General features: G+C 43.7%; 2 protein-coding genes across 3 annotated transcripts; both read right to left on the bottom strand.

Moving 5' to 3' along the window:
* Positions 1-25: 25 nt before the first annotated feature.
* LOC137783837 (P-selectin glycoprotein ligand 1-like) lies at positions 26-2,229 on the bottom strand. The gene has a single exon (XM_068574174.1). It carries the CDS (start codon positions 2,227-2,229, stop codon positions 712-714), a length of 1,518 nt encoding a protein of 505 aa, XP_068430275.1. The 3' UTR covers positions 26-711.
* Positions 2,230-4,718: 2,489 nt separating this feature from the next.
* On the bottom strand, positions 4,719-13,029 carry coro1cb (coronin, actin binding protein, 1Cb). Of its 2 annotated transcripts, none has more exons than XM_068574155.1 (11): positions 12,751-13,029; positions 10,191-10,390; positions 9,183-9,305; positions 8,681-8,810; positions 8,266-8,447; positions 7,995-8,114; positions 7,532-7,636; positions 7,299-7,444; positions 6,744-6,801; positions 6,099-6,341; positions 4,719-5,689 (listed from the first exon to the last, which is right to left on the bottom strand). In XM_068574155.1, the coding sequence occupies exons 2-11, from the start codon at positions 10,386-10,388 to the stop codon at positions 5,558-5,560; spliced, it is 1,437 nt and encodes a 478-aa protein (XP_068430256.1). In that variant the 5' UTR covers positions 10,389-10,390; positions 12,751-13,029; the 3' UTR covers positions 4,719-5,557. The 2 variants fall into 2 exon arrangements, with proteins under 2 accessions (XP_068430256.1, XP_068430257.1); XM_068574156.1 differs by lacking the exon at positions 12,751-13,029 and adding an exon at positions 12,449-12,539.
* Positions 13,030-19,060: the final 6,031 nt, after the last annotated feature.

Genomic DNA, 19,060 nt, shown 5'->3' with positions numbered 1-19,060 from the left:
TTAGCACAGTAGAAACAGAGCTGTGTTGAACATTTGCTGCACAAAGTTGATCTGAATAACTAGTTCTTAGCTATCCATTTGAAGAAAGGAATTGGATTTTTTGAGTATTTCTTATATTTCTGCACAACAACAGACCTTTAAAATAGAGCATTCCCAAACCGTTAAATAAGACAAATTAGTTTAATAAATTATAGTGCAGAAGCTGCGTCGAAACACCCACATAAAGAGAGTAATATACAGTTTAGCATTATTGAAATGACAACGTTTATACAATGAAGCCACAGTGCTACCAGGACATCACTTGTAATCGGAACAGTGTCTGCGAGGAACACTAGTCCCTTGACAAAACAAGCCTTCCTGTCTCCCGTTGCTAAGTGAAATACCATCACGGCTTCGCTCAGGATGTTCAAAACGTCTTTGATCACAGTCTTCATCCTGACTTTGACTCCTGTGGGAGTGTACAATTATGCAACTCTTGCCTGAAGTACACATTTGATGACCGTACCTCACCAAGTGGCAGATACATTCAGGGTTCTTGAACGACACTGTTTTGTTTGTGTTTGTGTGTCTACGTCTCTTCCCCCACAGCGGCGGATCGTGCCGCAAAGCCAAACCACAAACTTCAAACGGGAAGTGCCAGTTTATTCAAGCAGCAACTGTTTCCGCTTCACTGACATCAGACAGGTCTGCTCAAAAAAATAGTAATTCCATTTAAACAAATCGATCATTTTCTGGAAGGAAGCTGGTGAGAGTGAGGTTATCTCCTCCGTCTTCATCGCTGTCTACATCATCGTGGATCACCAGGACTCCGTTAGTGACTGGATTGCGTTGTCTTGAGTAGGTGATATTCCTCTCGGGCAGCAGGGCCGAGATGCACATCATCTCTGTTGCCGGCTGAGGTTTATTGACCTTGTACTTCTTTTTTGACAGCTTGGTGCAGAGGATGATGGTAGAGACCATGAAACCGGTGGCCAATGCAGCCAGGGAGGCGATGGCGATGAGGCAGCGCTTTGCAGCGTGCCGAGTGGAGCAGGGTTGGACCTCGGTGCCGGGTGGTCTCTTTGGGACATCGCCAGGTGCTGTTGTGGTCAACGGAGTTGATTTGGTGGTTGGGACGGGCGACTTGTTGTGTTTACGAGGGATCAGGATTCCTAAAGGACTGGTGGAGATATCGGTGGTGGAGATATCGGTGGTGGAGATATTGGTGGTGGAGATATTGGTGATGGAGATACCTGTGGTGGAGATATCGGTGGTGGAGATATTCGTGGTGGAGATATCGGTGGTGGAGATATTGGTGGTGGAGATATCGGTGGTGGAGATATTGATGGTGGAGATATTGGTGGTGGAGATATCGGTGGTGGAGATATTGGTGGTGGAGATATCGGTGGTGGAGATATTGGTGGTGGAGATACCTGTGGTAGAGATATTCGTGGTAGAGATATCGGTGGTGGAGATATCGGTGGTTGACACTTTGGTAGTTGACACTTTGCTGGTGGAGACATCGGTGGTGGAGACTTTGCTGGTGGAAATGGGAGAGAATGTGACGGTGGAAGACTCAGCGCTAGAGTTCAACCCTGCTGTGCCAGGAAACTGCGATGTGGCGACGGAGGTTTTAGTCACAAGCTTAGACGTAGACACAAGCTCAGCGCTGGTGGGGAATGCCTCACTCTTTGTGGGGTCAAAGACCTCTGCCTCAGAGGTGGGGCGAGCTGTCATTGTGGTTGTGGCTGTAGCTGCGGGAACGCTGGGGGTCTGGTTGAAGACTGGAGCGTGGACATTTTCAGGAGAGGTGACGGGAGGTAACTTGGATGGAACTTCAGACTTAGTGGTGGACGAAGGCTGCCGCGAAGACACAGACACTGCTGCTAAAGAAGCTGTTGCACGAGGAGTCGTGTATGTGGAAGTGGTGGTTGATTGCTGATGTCTCTGATCCTCTCTTGGGTTTGCAGTCTCTAAGATCACAGTATTGTGGGAAGGATGTGCTGCACCTGCAGTTGTGTTCACTGCTGCGGGGGTATGAAGCCTTTGTGGTTCTGTCCTGTCAGTGCCGATTGCCTCTTTTGTTTCCACAGTGGGCTCTGCTGGGGAAGTAACACTGATCTCTGCAGGTTTGTGAGGTTCAGTCATTGAGTTAATGCTGCTGGTTTTGTTCATGTCAGACTCCATAGCATACACAACCGATACTCCCCATAGCACAGCCAGGTATGTCTTCATGGTGAGTGGCATCATCGTTGTTTCTGAAACTATAGAAAAGATGCAATGCAAGCGTTTGGTTCAGAAAACAGTTAAACAGTTGTAGTAAAAAAGACACACACATAAAAAAAACAATGTGTCATGTGTCTCTAGTGACAGCCTACGATGAAACGGTCATGTGTCTTTCACCACACCCATTGCTACATGTTCACAGGGAAAAACAGAACTATTGCATTGAACAGTAAATTTGAATCTTTCTTTAAAACAATCAGAATCCACATTTCAAGTTGTTTTAAATCGAAAGGTAAAAGGCAGCGAAAAAAACAAATTTTCTGAAGAAATACATTTTAGATCTGAAGTAAACAATGAGGATAAATCAACCTGCTTTGTGAAAAAATAGAAGATAACTTTTACAGAGTACAGTTAGTAAACTTTAACACCCTTACATGAAAGGAAACGGTAGATCACAAAAGCAGAAACATGTCTATCCAGAGCAAAGGTTTTAAATGCGTCCTCAGAGAAACTGTGTCTTACCTCGCTGCTGGTGAAGCACGTGGACGTGAGGCTACAATCAGATAGAAGCTCAGCTCATTTCAGCCTCTCGAAGAGAACATCCTCAAAGCTTCAACATGCTTTCTGTATGACTGAAGAAACAGGAAATGTTGACACACTTTTTTTTTAACCAGCTCTATATGACATTTTCAGAAAATCCGTATACAGACAAACACTTTCCCCACAAACACACATAATCTTGCATCAACGAGTAAGTAAAAATGATCAGAATTTTGTTTTCCTTACAATCATTAAATATGTCTTACCTCTCTGATGGAAAGTTATGGAGCGCTGATGCTCTGCATGTCCTGATGATCTGAACACTCCTTTATATAAAATAGCAGGAAGTACTCAGTTCTGTTTCTCACTTCAACTACCGATCACTGGATTACAGCTACGTGGCTTGTGAGTAAAACGCATTAAGCTCAGGAACTTCAAGGCGCTGATAGTGGACCACAGTGACAGGATCAGATACACGACGCTGTTATGTCGAAGTGAAATTAAATAGATATAAAAGTCCATGAATGGATTTGAAGTGTGGTGGTTTGGTGCGTGATTTTGTTGCTTTGCTTTAAAGACCAATATGCAACAGTAAAAATGTTTTACTATTGTACGCTGTAACAAAATGGCAATGTTAATCTAGTGTGGAAATCTCAACGGTCATATCCTGTACTGCTGAGTCATAGGAAGATGTGGTTGTAAAAAAAATAAAAAGGAACTTGAAAAGTTAAGAAAAAACAAAAAAGTTCCATGAAGATAAACTTCTGCTGCTTTCTTCTAAGTTTACTGGTCTTTTGATTAAAGTAGTAAAACGTACTTGTGAAGGAGATTATACACGAGACAGGAGCTGCTCATAAAGTTACAGAAGTCATGTCCTCATTGTTTCTGGTCATGTGGGAACCTGAAGTGCAGTTTCATCTCAAGGAAAATAGCATGTTTAAATTTAACCCAGCATGCCTTCAAATATGACAAAAGCGAAGAAATAAAAACAAAGGAGCATACGTTCAACATCTAGCAAAGCTGATGCTTTTAAATTAAAAAGGTACAACATCCAAGATTTGGAGCATTTTTCTTGTCAAATTCCTTGTGCAACGTATGATGCCGATTCTGGAGCCAACAGCCCAAACTAAGGTGGACGTTTTCTACTATATTAATGTTAAAAACCAGCTCCTTATTGTAGCAATACTATCATATTTATCAAAGCAATACTATTATTATATCTTTTATTTTTTTCACCTCAAGTTTATTGTAATTCTGTGATAGGACCGAGCAAAATAAGATTTTCATCGTATAGAATAACTGTCTGTTATCTGCATATGACAGCAAAAACATCTTGAATCTTCAATGAATAACTAGAATCACAGCCTCTGGTTTGTTTGCCTCCACCCACCAGTCAAGATTTATGTCACTTTGTGTCCTATTAGACATCTGTGTAAAATTGACATAAGCGTTCAATTTTTTGGGCCAAAAATGTTTTGTGAGGTCACAATCCAATTTAACCACTAACATGTAATCAGATCTTTGAGTCAAAGAGGATGTTTGTGCCAAATTTTAAGAAATTCCCTCTTAATTATGTGGAAACTGCTTCATGAGGATGGACCGAGTGAAAGGACAGATGGATGGAAAACTCAAATGCACAATGGAGGTATGAAAATCTGAGATGAGAATTTTTAGTCTTTTTAAATCATGAAAAGATGTGAGCGTATCCCATAAACAACTATAATAGACTTCACACCAAAGTAAAAACAATGTATTTGCCACAGCAGTTATTCAATAAACATGCAAATGTCCTTATGAGTACTGCTGTCGCTCCATCGTCGGGTCAGAAAATAAGTAACACCGAACACGTTTGATAATTAGTCAACCGACAGAATATCAACTCCCGCTGACACAATAGGCTCAACACTCAACCTGCAGGGATAGAGAGTGATAAAAGCCAAATGAATATTAAAAAATGAAAAGAAAATAAGAGGTTTTCATGTGTAAATTCTTTATTATGTGCACAGAACTGTTTGTCAGGGGTTCAGTGAAACACACGAGCTGGGTGAGCGGTCCCTTCCCAACACAAAACTGCACCGGAGAGGGCGACTTCAGTTTGACCCTTAACAGTGACAAGAGGCACCACTACATTTGCACAACATTTACACCAGAGAGATGCAACCCCCCTCCCTCCCCCCTCCCCAATAAAACCAAATGTTAAATTTCAAGCCCAGAAGAACAGGAACAAAACGCTTAAAAATAATTCTTCCACATTCATAAATCTGATGGTTATCAATGAGCAAACTGGTGGGAGGAAAACATTTCAACAGCTATTGTTTAAAAAAAAAAAAAAAATCCAGCTTGACTAAAATCCACCTACCAGGTTGCAACTGGAATGTACAACAGGAGAGAAAATAAATGTAAAAGCAGTGCATGAAACGGCACACGGTTCATATTTGGCAACACAAAATAACAATGGAAATACTTCTGCTACATACAGTTTTTGAGTAGTAAGTACAAACTTCACATAAGAATGTTTTACCACAATAAAAAAAAAAAAAAAAGTTAAGACTTTCCTTCAACCAAAATGTCTTTTCTTCAAATGTGTGCATGAGCTGCGAGAGTTTTTCCTTTTCGTCTGTGTCGGGGCAAAGTGTGAAACTGGAGACTTGATGAGGAAAACAAATAAGTTCATCTTGGAATGTCGGGCTTGGTCTCGTCGCAGGACGAAGCCGAGCTCAATGAAGCCGAATCTTGAGAATTTGGCTGCGGCCGGACCCGTCCACTCGACTCTCCAAAAACAACCAACGGTCCCGAGAAGTGGGGCCGTAACTTACATGGAAACCTTGGCAACCTGATCTTCCAGTCTGGCGATTCGACGGTCTTGGAGAATGACGCGGTCCCTGAGTGACTTGAACTCTCGGAGTACCTGTTCCAGTTTATCTTCCATTTTCTGCTCCATTTTCTGCTCAGAAACAGAGAGAAAGTTAGCGGGGCCGAGTTCTTTAGTCGTCTCATTTGGCTTTCAAGAGGCTGCTTTCCAGTGTTTACAGAAGATCTTTGTAGGTGGTAACGTCTGTTTATCTACTTCAAAAAATGTGCACAGAGTCAACAGGCGATGAAGCCCGCCAGCTGTTTTCCTTGCTGTTCCAATGAATTGTGACCCAAACACAAAAGTATGTGCTGATCCATAACTTTTGTGAATAGTTTCAACCATAATAATTACTCTGATGAGGAAAGTTCAAATGTCAGCAAAAAAAGTGGAGCTTTTTATGAGAGGAAACAGCAGTAATAATAATAATAATAATAATCTGTTTTAAAATCCAGTAAGAAATCTGGAGTTGAAGTAAAAATAACCGAAGTTTGACACTCACTACTGAGGACTGCGAAGAAGCGCGCTTCTGGACCGCCGGGACGTTTTCTGCTTTTGTGGCCGGCTTGGTTTCCAGGACGTTCTTCTTGACCACTTTCAGATCGCGGGTCTTCGTGGAGACGTAGCCGTCTTTGAGTGAGATCAGGAGGGGGCCTCCGTTCTTTCCGGCGAACCACTCCTCCGCCTCCAGGGCGGGATCGGGGCCGGCTGTGTCGGGATACAGGTCGTCCTGGAACAGATCCGACTGGCGGAGAGGACACAGGACATGTCATGTGGAGAGGAGGACAGCGGAGGAAGAGGACATGTCATGTGGAGAGGAGGACAGCGGAGGAAGAGGACATGTCATGTGGAGAGGAGGACAGCGGAGGAAGAGGACATGTCATGTGGAGAGGAGGACAGCGGAGGAAGAGGACATGTCATGTGGAGAGGAGGACAGCGGAGGAAGAGGACATGTCATGTGGAGAGGAGGACAGCGGAGGAAGAGGACAGGTCATGTGGAGAGGAGGACAGCGGAGGAAGAGGACATGTCATGTGGAGAGGAGGACAGCGGAGGAAGAGGACAGGTCATGTGGAGAGGAGGACAGCGGAGGAAGAGGACGCGACACTGAAAGAACATATTCATCACTCAATATGAACACAGACGTACCTTCCGAGGGACTGTCATGATGATTGGTTCACATTTTCTCTCGTGTAATTTGTAAAACCTACAGGATTAATAATATGTGATTAAAATCCGACACCGCAAAACGGTTAACTGGAACATGAAAGAAATATTAAAACAGACACTCGGAAACAACAGCTTTACAAAGTGTACGGTAACTGTTTTTAGCAGAAAGGAATATATTTAGTTATTAGTTTGGGTTTTTAAGTGTTGGTCGCACAGGGACATTTCATTTAGTTAATTATGCTTTGGGAAATTTGTAATTTTTTAAAAACTATTTTCTGACATTTTATAGACTAAGAAATTGAAAAAAAATCTGTAGATTTCTGGTTAAGGAAATAATCCTTAGTTGCATATGTCTTTCTTGCAGCAACGTTTGGGTGAAGACATTACATGTAAAAATAGATTGGTTCAAGCTGATTTGCTCTTATTAACAATTATGGGTATTTAATAGGACTCAACATTATAAAGTATGTTAGCTCCACAAACTAACTGAATAATAATTTAAAAAAAATAAAAAAAACATAATTACTGCAATACCTTGCAATTTCACATTTGTTGACGTCCAGGCCTCGTTTGGGCATGTAGCCCATGCCTCTCTGGGGCTCCTTGGTGGAAAAGGTACTGAGGTAGTGAACAAACGGCGCCTCGTCAGTGATCTCAAAGTACCGGATGCTGCTGTCCCCCTGAGCACACACAGTCAGAGTCAGTTTGTGAATCAAGTGATCAGAAATGGGAAATGAAATATGGCATTTCTTGACAAGGCCGCTAACCTTGCCACACAGGTAGACTACGTTGGTGTCGCAGTCATAGAAGGGCAGCAGAACTCCGTTACTGGAGTCCATCTCTTGAACACATATGGGCTCATCCATGTTTTCCTGGAAACATAAAAATAAGTATAAGTAAGCGGCACTAAAGCCTGGAGATGAATAGCACATCTCTCAACTATAGCCAATAAGGAAATCTGCTATTTAATATAAAGCGACTTTTTAAAATTAGATCTGGAGAAGTGAAATCTCTTTGAATTTGCCGCCCCCACCTGGAGATGCAGTGTAATGAAAATTAAAACGTTAAATGAAAAATAGACACCTCATTTCACATTCAGGCAGCACAGGAGAAACTGATGTAAACCCACATATTTGGACTTGTATAACACGTAGGAAGCTGCACAAAGCATGCGATTATGTGATGAATCAGTGTGTGAAGAAATGAATGAGATTCACTCCGGTGACGTACAACTTTCCACAGAGCCAGCTGGCGTTCGCTCATGCGGCTGAATCCAGTGGTGAAAATGTTTCCGTTGGCTAAAAAGATCGCTCTCATTGGCCGCGCTCCCTCGTGAGCTTTGTCCTTCTCCTAAAAACAGAAACACACTTGTCAGATTGGGCTGCAGTGTTTGTAGGTATTTTGAGTAAACAGCTCGGTGGGGGTTAGGGGGGGGTTCTGGGAAAGATTATTCCACACAAGAAGCATCCAAGCCCCAAATCCCCGTAGCGTTTCCACTTACCGCAACAATCTTTTTTTTACGGGGGTCAATGACACGGACCTTCTTGTCCTTGCAGGCCGTGCAGAGCAGGCCGCCATTGCGGCTCCAGCTGACACTAAAGATAACATCAGGGTGCATGTCCTCCAGGTTGATCATGGCCTCGCCCGTGCCCACATTCCAAATGACGATCTGGTTGTCACACCCTTAAATGGACACATGCAGCACAGCCTGACTACACACACCCTCGAGTACATGGTTATTTTAAGCCCTTTACATCACACAAAGCAACATGACATGACGGAAGGCAGTCTGAGAGATATAATTGGTCCGATTTGGAGTTCAGCTGTGCACAGCGGACAACTGGCAGACGATTACCAAAACAGATATTTCAGTCCGAGGGTACGGGGTGTACCACGGGCCTCAGTCTAAAGGTTACCTGCGCTGAGGAGAACGTTGCGAGCGGTGGGATGCCAGGACACGATGCCGACCCTCTTAGAGTGGCCCTCCAACACGACCACGGGCTCCGAGAGAGAAGACACCAGCCCGTTCTCAGGGATCTGCCAAACCTGAGGCAGAAAATGAAACTGGTTACATTACAGACAAAAATCTGTCCACTGAAATTATTATGCAGAACAAATCCTGAATAGTAAAGGTCTGACAGTCTGTCATATGTGCACAGGAAAACATGTATTCTTACTCAAAGACACTACAAACCACAGTCTCAAGAATTATCTACATTTATTTACTAGATTACAGTATATGGATAAAATACAACAGGCCCATTATATGCATGTTCTAGATCTAAAATCAAACGTTGTAGGGGGTAAAATGTAATGTGATTGGTGATTCAAGTAGTTACAGTGGTTACGCCGTTAAACCCCCCCAAAAAAATCAATGAAAAGCTCACGCGATCTTGGAGAGATTAACCGTGTCCTTACCATGACCGTGCAGTCCTCCGAGCCGCTGGCAATGACAAAGTCGTTATGAGGACACCAGTCGATGTCCAACACCGGGCCCGTGTGACCACATACTGTCGGGTAAGCCTTGTCTATACGGCCAGACTGAGATACAGAAGACAACATTGTTACAAAGACTGTGAGTCACACCCTCCTGTAAGCCGATATCTGTCAGAGGAATATGAAAATGACCGACTAACAGAGCTAGTTTAACTATCCTGGGGAAGTAATGCTCGGTGCTTTGCATGATTACAAGACAATTTCAGACTCTTATGACCGTCGGCAGCCTCATCGCACATCCGTCCTCATGCTGCGCTAAAACCAGAGAACGACAGTAATGATTGTACATTTTCACAAAGTGCACTCAAAAGTCAAATGAAAGATATTCATTGAATATCAAAAAACATTTTATCCGCGACATGTCAACCAGTATTTCCTCAAGATTGTATGTGCTGAACTCGAGGATTCAGAAGAAAACCAACGTAAGCACACAGCTAAATGTCATGAATGTGTTCAATCTTCTGGGCCTGTTATGATCCAAAGACTAATGAGGCCGACAAAGTCAACTCATTTCACCTGCTATGACCTCATCTATTGCCATCCTCGTTATACATCAGTCTACCTGAATACACCAAAGTTACACTTGCTTCTCCACAGGCACAGCATTGTACAGTGAATAAAACTCACTGAACCCAGTGGCCTATGATGATGCAGCACCCTCTGGGAGTATCATGTGTTCAATGAGCCAACCGTAACATGATACACATTGCATGGCTTTACTACCAGGCAGATTTAAACATTGATTATCTCTGGTTTTTACAATAGATACGCGCCTCGGGGAGCGGCCGCACAGGGTCACAGCAGCAGTGTGCTGAAGGTCTGCTGACCGAGAAGCATAAGGGATTGATTTGCGACATGTCTTGAACGCTATGCTATGATACAGTGTAGCCCTCGTCTTGAAATGAGAGGGTGTGGCACGGCGCCACTTACCTTTTGTAGAGGGAGTACAAGGAAGGCCCCTCCCCCACTGGCGTCAATGATGATGGCAACAAACTTGGGGTTGACGGCACAGAAGGAGCTGTCCCATGTGACCCTGGACACGCGAATGTCATCATAGCACTGGTCGGTCCTCACAGCCTGACCGAAAACATGGCGGAACTTGCTCTGTCGCACAACTCGCCGCAACATATCTGTGAAGAGAAATCAGAGGATAATTGTTGATTATATTTATTATTGCAGCCTCAAGCTTGCAATCCTCTTCTTGTTTCTTCTTTCATGCTCACTTGTGCCCTCAGCTTCAAGGGAAGCCCTTCATCAGGACTAGTCATTTGTTTTCACAGAAAAATTCCATTGTTGGTATTTAGACAACTTTGGGGGCGGTGAGGTCTAAATTGCAGCCAAAACGTGATGAAAATTCTTCTAAAACTTTACTCGTCTTAGCATTATTTTTTGTAGTTCCCCAAAAATAGGGTATTGGGAGATTTTCCATAATTTTAATGGCATGTTTTACTCTGTAATTATGTAGAAAATATCATGTCTCAGGGCGGTAATCAAGCTGTCAGTTTGAAGCGACGGACTGAACGCTTATACCGGCTGCAGGATTGTTCTCCAGTTATGCAAACCCCCGCTTCTTCACACGCAGTCATGGATTTTGAAAATGGAAAAGATGAATCATTGCTCTTTTATCAAAACAATTATAATAACATTTAGGACAGTTATTCAATTGTTGGCCTGATTAGAGCTCGACAAGGGTGTGATTGCGATTAATTGACACTACATCTTAATGTTTCTTCCATGAAGTTGATTGTTAGATCGTTAATATGTAGACTGTGGAGTCAAATAGGTATTTAACGGGATAACTTCAATCCAAATAATGGTTTAATTTTTGAACTGTCAGAAAGTGAGGTCCCATCGCATGACATCAACTTAAAATCTTAATTTAGATGGTATCCTCTTCCACAAGATACCATACTGTGCAGATCTGTATCTATTTTCACCTGAGATATAAAAGAAACAAGCAGTCAAAAACTGGATTACGAGACATGACCCTTTTTTATGACTCAAATCCTTGCCCTTGATATAGTTCACAGCACAACGTCCCCACAGAGCCAGTGATGTGTGGCTGCAGGCAGCATCCCGCCTGGACAGTACAGCACTATACAGTTGACAGGAGACCAGAACAGCGTGTTCCCTCTGCCAAAATCTTTGCTCCATTCAAGATATACTCATTCTAAAGATGCATCTGACTCAAAGTGCTGCTTCAGCCCCTGCAGGCTTCAGTTGATGTCATGCATAGTGCGTTTGCTCTTTTCCTCCATATCACCACCTGACTCAGGACACCACTGAGCATCATGGTGGTTCGCTGTCTTGTTTCAGCAGTTGCAGACTAATCCTGTGATATCGTCACCCAAGAGTGGAAGCTGAAGGGGAATTTCTCTGGCATTAATAACAATGCCATCAGCAGCCCTGCAGGAGTATGGCCTCTCTGTCTGCTGTTTCCCTGCCTGTCTGGTCTAAGTGGGTGACCACGACCAAAGATGCACTCGCTATCACTTCAAGTCAACCTCAGCGTGTTATAGCACGGGCATGTTGGCTTCTTTTTAAAAGGCGTCCGCTGAATATATTCAAATGAGTCACTGAAAGGGGAAACAGCGACACTGTGCTAACGTTAAACAATGGTGGCTAGCTAACGTTAGCAGGCGTTAGCACAAAGCGCGTTGTCCCCTCCTCCCCGGTATGCCAAGTCCCTGTGAATAAAATGTTAACATGGCGACGAGACTTAGTTGTGATTTTAAACTTTCTTGCCAGTTTAATTTCCAAACCAAGTCGTGGGAAAAGCTTTATTTATTTTTGGGTAACTTAAGCTAGCAGCGGGCTGGACCTCGTTAGGAGGTTTGTATTATGCGAGTAACGTTACGCTCCAGATGTGACCATCACTGGAGAGGGAAGCACATGGCTGAGTAAGACGATTCGTCTTCCTAAAAAATAAACACATAAGCTGTAAAATAAGTGAAAGGCGAGTTTAACGCAAAGCTGATGATCAGGGACCGTGTTCCCGTGCTCCGCCGCCCAGCCTCGGCAGCTGGTCCGCGGCTGGTCCCGTCTGAACATCCGCTGATGCTCAGAGACGTTACCGCAGACAAGGGGGAGGCAACCCAATGGGAGTGATTTAATATAATAATAACAATAATAATAGCAATAATAACAACATCACACTGAGCCAAATGACTTCTGCATCGTCTACGCACAGAGCTTTCCACACAGCCTAAAAGGTGTGCTGTGTCTCGACTGCTCCAGCAGCCCGCCGGTGTGTTTTGCGTCCCCGCCGCTCGGCTAGCATCTCGGGGAACCGCCTAGCTGCTAGCTGCTAGCCGTTAGCCGCGGTGGACCACAGCCAGCTGACGCAAGTGCAGATATTTCCACCCAAGGTTTTGGGCTGCTCCCATTTTCAAACCCATCCGGCGAGTTAAATGGATGCTGCGCCACCCCGACCGACAAATCACATGCAACATACACAATGCAAAAATAGACTTTCTTCAGGCTTTCTTACCTCCTAACTCTATGCACGATTTTCGTAAGCACGGGGGTAATCAATCACAACACATGAGTCTGGTAGTTTAGGCGCGCCCTTGTCCTGCAGGACGTTGATCTAGTGTCCGTCGCTTCCCGACTTGCAAATATGTGGCCCGGAGGATAGTGATTTAAATCTACGAGTATTTTTAGATGCCGGTTGACGAATGGAGCATCTCCTGTCCGCTTCTCACCTGCGGAAGACTAGCAATCGTCTACTCTCATCGTTATTAAGTTCAATGGGGTACGTTGACGAGAGGCTACGGCACATGCGCAAATGAAACAATCTCCTGAGGCTGTGTGAATGGGGATGGGGCTGCAGGAAAACTGGGTTTGTCGCTACATCCTCCTCGTGCCTTTGGAAGTAGACCCACTGAATGAATGCATTTTTGTTCAGCTATGCAGAAATGTGAATTTTAAGTGCCAGCAGCATCGTTTGTTTCATGATCCCTCCCCTCCCCCTCTGTCCCACCCAATCCCACCCAGCCTGCACTGCCCAAATACAATAAAGAAACCCCCATAGTCTGTGATTCATCCACACACCACATATTCAGTCTTTTTTACATTTTTCATTAATGTTTTCACAGAATATATTTACACAACTTTGCAAGACTGCCACGGGGATAATTAAGCTACCACATTTACACTCTCTTATACACATAAGAGTTCACCATGAGCCTTGCATTTGGGGTGTGGGAGGAATCTAAGGTTAACACAGGGAGAACATTCAAACTGCAGATATAAAACCCAGCAACCAAGTCACAGATGAAGTAATTGATTTAGTCAACTGATTGACCGGATGAGAGATGAAATGTGGATTTATTATTTTGTCTTCAATAATCATGTAAATGATACAGAGTCACAGTTCAGACCATGGGAAATGTTGCTTGGGGAAACCTTGCTTTGTTTCATATTGAATTACTTACCCAACCAGACAAGAAAAACAAGACTCTTGATGAAATTAGGCTTAAAAGTTAAAATGTTGTGTATCCAGTAGAAAGATCCTGTTACTTCATTACTGGAAGAGGAAAAATACATCAACAGATCTAAAGGAAACTGTAAAATTAAAATGATGAGCTAATAGAAAGCGAAAATCTACTTAGAGCTGATTGGAGCCAAATATAACATTTTAAAATATAGACTTGGAGCTGTAAAATCATATTTTTGTGTTTTATTATTAAAATCTGCCTAATGTGACACATTCATTCTTAACTCGCTTTATATCCAAACAGTGAAGTGTTTTAACTCACAGTAAACCATCAACCCCTCAAGCAAAGTTGTACCATGAAATTTGAAGTGTTTTCCTCATGACAGTCCGTGGTTTGCACTTTGGAAAGTACCCCCTCGTCCTAATACAACACATATGTGGTTTTTTTTTGTGTATAAATGCACTATTTAAATAAAGTGAAGAAAAACAAACTGATGTCTCCGACATTGACATTGCAAGGTCTTTACCTTTTTTTGGAAATTGTTGTGCTTCCGGTGGTCTCTCTTTGGGTTTCTTTGGGACGTCAAAGGCATTCTTCATTTGGGATACTTTCACACTGGGACCCTCCTCTGCCACCCGAACCGGAGGTTTGGCCACTTCAGGTTTGACCCTGGCCTGATGTCTCTGCATTTGATTAGTTTCTTTGATGATTTTCGCCACGGGCTTGTATGAATCCACTTCATTGCCATTTCCTGCATCCCTATAGCTACTGTGGTTGTCTTTACGCGTACCATAGGTACCATGGTTGTCATTGCTGACTCTTTCAGACCGGAGCTCAGGGTAGATTTCTTTTCCCTCTGAATAAGCAGGTTTTGGTCTTTGGATTTCATTGTTCGATGTGACCTGCGGTTTCTGAAGAGTCTCTGTGGACGCCTTTTTTGTGACAGGAGGAGGCGAGCTTTTGAATCTGGATCGTCTCTCCAGGAATTCTCTTCTCAGCAACATGTCCAAGTTTGGCTGCTCTTCCTCTGGAGACAGATGTGCCACACGTGCGCAGTAGTCATAGTCGATCATGTCTCCGTACTGATCGTCCATGCGTCCGAGTGAAAGTTGCTCCCAAGGGCTGAGGTCAACTGACAGACGGCGTGCGTTGATTGGCGCCGTGTAAGGGCCACTGTCGTCCCACATCAAGCACATGTCCTGATTAGTTAGAGTGTCGTCTGGAAGATCTTTGTAAAAATCAAATGTGTGTCTCCTCTTGACCCTCTCTTCAGAACGCAGATGACCTTTGCTTCTTCTTTGCACATCAGTAGACTTTAATTGTGCAGTTTTGAGCTTTATAAACGGGTTTTTAGGTTTTTTGGGTACAGGCGGAGGTGGACCTTTAACTTTGAGCTTTTCGTTCGGCATAGATTCGTCTTGAGAATCACACGAGGCATCTGGCACCATTTGTGATTTCCCCATGCTTGTACCGAGTTGTGTCGGCACGGATGTGTCCCTCTTTGGCATCAGTTGAGTTAAAGGTGGCGGGGTGATGACAGCGGAGAAGCAAACAAGCTTGCTCTCCCTCTTTAAACTCGCGACCTGTATCTTTCCATCACAGCCGTCATTCTCTGGCAGAAGAAGACAAGGGCTTGGATCGCATTGTTCCAGTGAAAGTGAGGGATTGTCATGTAGTGGTGGTGTTTCAGCACTAGGGGGCTGACAGTCGGCTGCTTTGCAGAACACTCTGCTGTCCTCTTTCTTTGTACACAAACTACCTGCTTTAGCCCTCATGGAAACGGCACCAGCAAACCTGTTCTGATGGGACTGATCCGCTCCCACTTGTGCTTTTTGTGCTGCAAATTCTGAATCGTTGTTTTCTTTATCGTGCGTAAGAAACTGGCCCGCTTCATCAAGCATGTCTTTTAAATCCTCACTGCTCTTGCTTGATCTTTTCACAAAGCTGCTGTTTTGTGCTGACAGGTGCTCCTTGCTAATGTTAGAAACTTGCCCCTTGCTGTGGTTGTTCCTGTTTTGCTCCCTCTCTGCTCTTCCTCGCCCAGTTGTCCCAGCGTGGACAGCTCCGACGGGACCGACTCCTTTTAGCAGACACCTGCTGCCTGTCACTTCAGCCAAATGTTGTCTCATTTCCCTCTCAAAACAGGCTTCGGGTGAAGTCCCAGCACGTGTTTCCACACCGTCAGTCGTGACTGGAATTGTGTCTAATCTTCTCCTGCTTTTCATCTCATTAGCCTTTTCTTGAGGGTCATTCCTGGAAGTTTGTGGAAGGTTAACACCACAAGCAGAAGCATCTTCCTCAACTCTTGAAGATTGAAGATTCTCTATCTTTTTCCTTTTGCCCAAACTGATGTCCCCATCAGATGACATCCAAGTCTCATCCTTCTCAAGCACCACAAAGTCGTCCTCATTACCGGGATTGAATGAGGAAGATAGACTTTGAATGTCTGGACCTAACTTGCTGCGACCAAGATCTGATTTCTTCCCATTTCCCTGCTCCTCCATAGCTTTAGTCCCAGTATAGACCACAGCCTTACTCTCAGAGCCTTGTCTTTTGTTTAAAGTTGTCTCCTTAGGGCTCAGGGCAGTCCTTGACTCCTCTGCAGTCCGAGTGACACTCCGGCTCTCACTGTCTCCACCCACCCGCTCTCCCCTGGTGTTTAGAGGGTGCTCCCGCTGACCTAAAGGCCTCATTGGCTGTCCAGTTTGGGGGTCTGTACGTGCAGAAGCGAGTGTGAGCCCAGTGGACGAGCCACTGACACTGATCCCCCTAATCCAACCAATACCCTGAGGGGTCGCAAAACTGCCACCATCCTGATCTCTGCTGTCATCTTGTTGCGCCGTCTCCGACTGTTCGGTCTCTTCCGTTTGCCCCGACCAGTCCGAGTTATCAAGCGACTCTTCATCCTTCTCCGACAGCTTCTCCAGTTTCTGACCCATGGTTGTTGTTCCTGTCTTATGAATAGAAAAGAGGGAGACAGAGAGAGACAAATGTCAAGACAACGATGTAATGTGGATGGCTTGAATTATCTTGAACCGCTCTTTATTTTTGTAGATTCTTGTATTCTGAGCACACTATCTATCTATCTCTCCCTATTCTGTAGGAAAGGAATGCTGTGGTGGCTATAATTAAAGCTGCTCTTACTGCGGCCACTGAGTCAGGAGGCCAAAAAGGAAACAAGACAAGTGAGATAAGAGGTCAGCTGCCAGGTGCCAAGGTCAATGTGAACTAATAAAATACTGCCAAGACAGAAATGATAAATCATTTAAAAGTCTTGAATAATAACAAAGCCTTTTTAAAAAATTTTTTTTTTTTTACAAGATTTCTTTAATTACTGGATCTGTATGCAGCACAGTGTTCGACATCATGCACTGTCAATTACTGGTTTGGAGACGAGGCATGTGTGTGCTTCCCCGTCAAACTAGCTGAATGTTTATGGCTGTTTTGGTTACAGGGTTTAGAGAAAGGTCTCCTGCACAACGTGATTCAAGTCACAAGTGCTCTGACTTCTGAACCGAATAGTTTGAGAGCAGAGTTTAACCGCCACCGACATGTTGGAAGGTGGACAAGAGATTATTGCGAAGGGAAAACAGCTCAACAGACTTTAACGTGGCATGTGGAGTATTTTTAGATCACAAACAACTGAATGCAGAAGTATTGTTGCATCAGGTCGGTATTCCAGGAACATACACTTTAAATAATCTGGAAATCACATGAAATACAAAGCTAATGTGCTTTGACTTCGCCGGCTGAAGGGGGAGTAAGGAAAGAGAGGTGACTGAACCTCTTCACCCTTCATCTGCAATCACGTGCTCCGCTGCTTAAGCTATTTCAAGCCCGAGAGGCGTTGAGTGACACTTCATGTCTTTCAAGCCCGTCTATTTAACCAGCGTGGTTGTCCACAAAACGTAAATAAAACTATTTCCCTTAAAGCTCCACTCCTGTTCATCTATAAAGTGTGGTTCCTCTTGTTTACACCCGTGATTCTCAACTCAGGGTACTTGTCAGTGGGGAGATTGTGGAGTTAGATCCAAATTACAATTTGATTGTAAAAATATACCCACATAGAGCCAGCCGTAACACCACATGTTGAGCGTAAAGACAACTTGTGAGAAAGAGAAGATAAACAACTGAAGCAGCAGTGGATAAATCATAAATTGGGCCGTGGGGGAGAACAAAATGTTGGAATATTTGCTCCACATAATGGATTCATAAGAGCAGAATTTCTAAAAATAGTTTTGATAAAGTTTAGTTTGACCAGCACCTGACTGAATTATATTGATTCATCTTTCATCTTCGGCCAGCCGACATTGTCAAACTCTAGCTCTGGTCTTCTACGATGTGGCTCCCAACAATCCTCGACAGATGCGTGTGCGAGCAGCTTTAGAACATCTGACGTGTTATTTTGGGATGGATGTGTTGTCATGGCACCAATGAGCGGCATCTGTGACATTGGCTTGTGAAACTCCCTCCCTCATGTCTCTCATGTCCCATCACTGTCTCTCATGCACAATGTTTATGAGAAACTTGTGACTTTGAGTACACAAACTATTAGCCGAGGCCTCTTCTCCTCCCAACAGAATACTGTTCCCTTCCCTTGAGCATTAAGCGCATCGGTGTGCATATAAAAAGATCAAGTTCAAAAAGACACTACAGCAGGATCATATTCAGACATACTGTCTAGTTTGACAGTAAAATGTTCTCAGCGTTATACAGGGTAGGACTCAAACCATAAAACGATAGATGTGCTGCTATGTGCCAGCCCATAATAAGCTATATACATAACCACAGGAGCATACAGTGACAACATGTACAATACAGGCATTGAGATAAAGATTCTTCTGTTGTGGAAGTCGAAAAAGTTAACTGACCATCTTACTATAGCATGTGCTGTGACAATACTTCCATTCACACAACATTTTGTAAGTTATTTAATAAACTGCATAGTTACACTGGCTTAGAGCCATCACAGATTATTGGTGAATACTTACTGAGGCTGATGCTCTCTGCCTGCCCGTCGTCCTGTAGGACTTTGGTCTTTCTGCGAGATCTTCTTCTTCAGCCGTCACCTGGCCCATGATGTCACACTGACTTCATTTGACTAATTCAATAAGAGAGCTCTGTGACCATTTAAGAGCAGGCAAAAGCCAGAGCCAGACAGAGGTGAAGATATGATTGTACATGTACAGTACAAGCAAGCAACAGTATGACAAAGTTGGAAAAGTTTTGCAATTCTACGGGTAAAATAAATATGGATTTCTTTTTTTTTTTGTCGACAAAAATGTGCAAATACAAAGAAAACAGTTTAGTGATAATATCTGAGCTGCAAGCAAAGCCAAACAATTAAACAGAATAAAGAGA

Source organism: Clinocottus analis, unplaced genomic scaffold, assembly GCF_023055335.1.
Source record: "Clinocottus analis isolate CAN_PGR_092001 unplaced genomic scaffold, fCliAna1.0.p SCAF_13, whole genome shotgun sequence".
NCBI classification, from domain to species: Eukaryota; Metazoa; Chordata; class Actinopteri; order Perciformes; family Cottidae; genus Clinocottus; species Clinocottus analis.
Note: the sequence above shows the minus strand (reverse complement) of the source record. Positions and strands in the feature narration are given on the sequence as shown.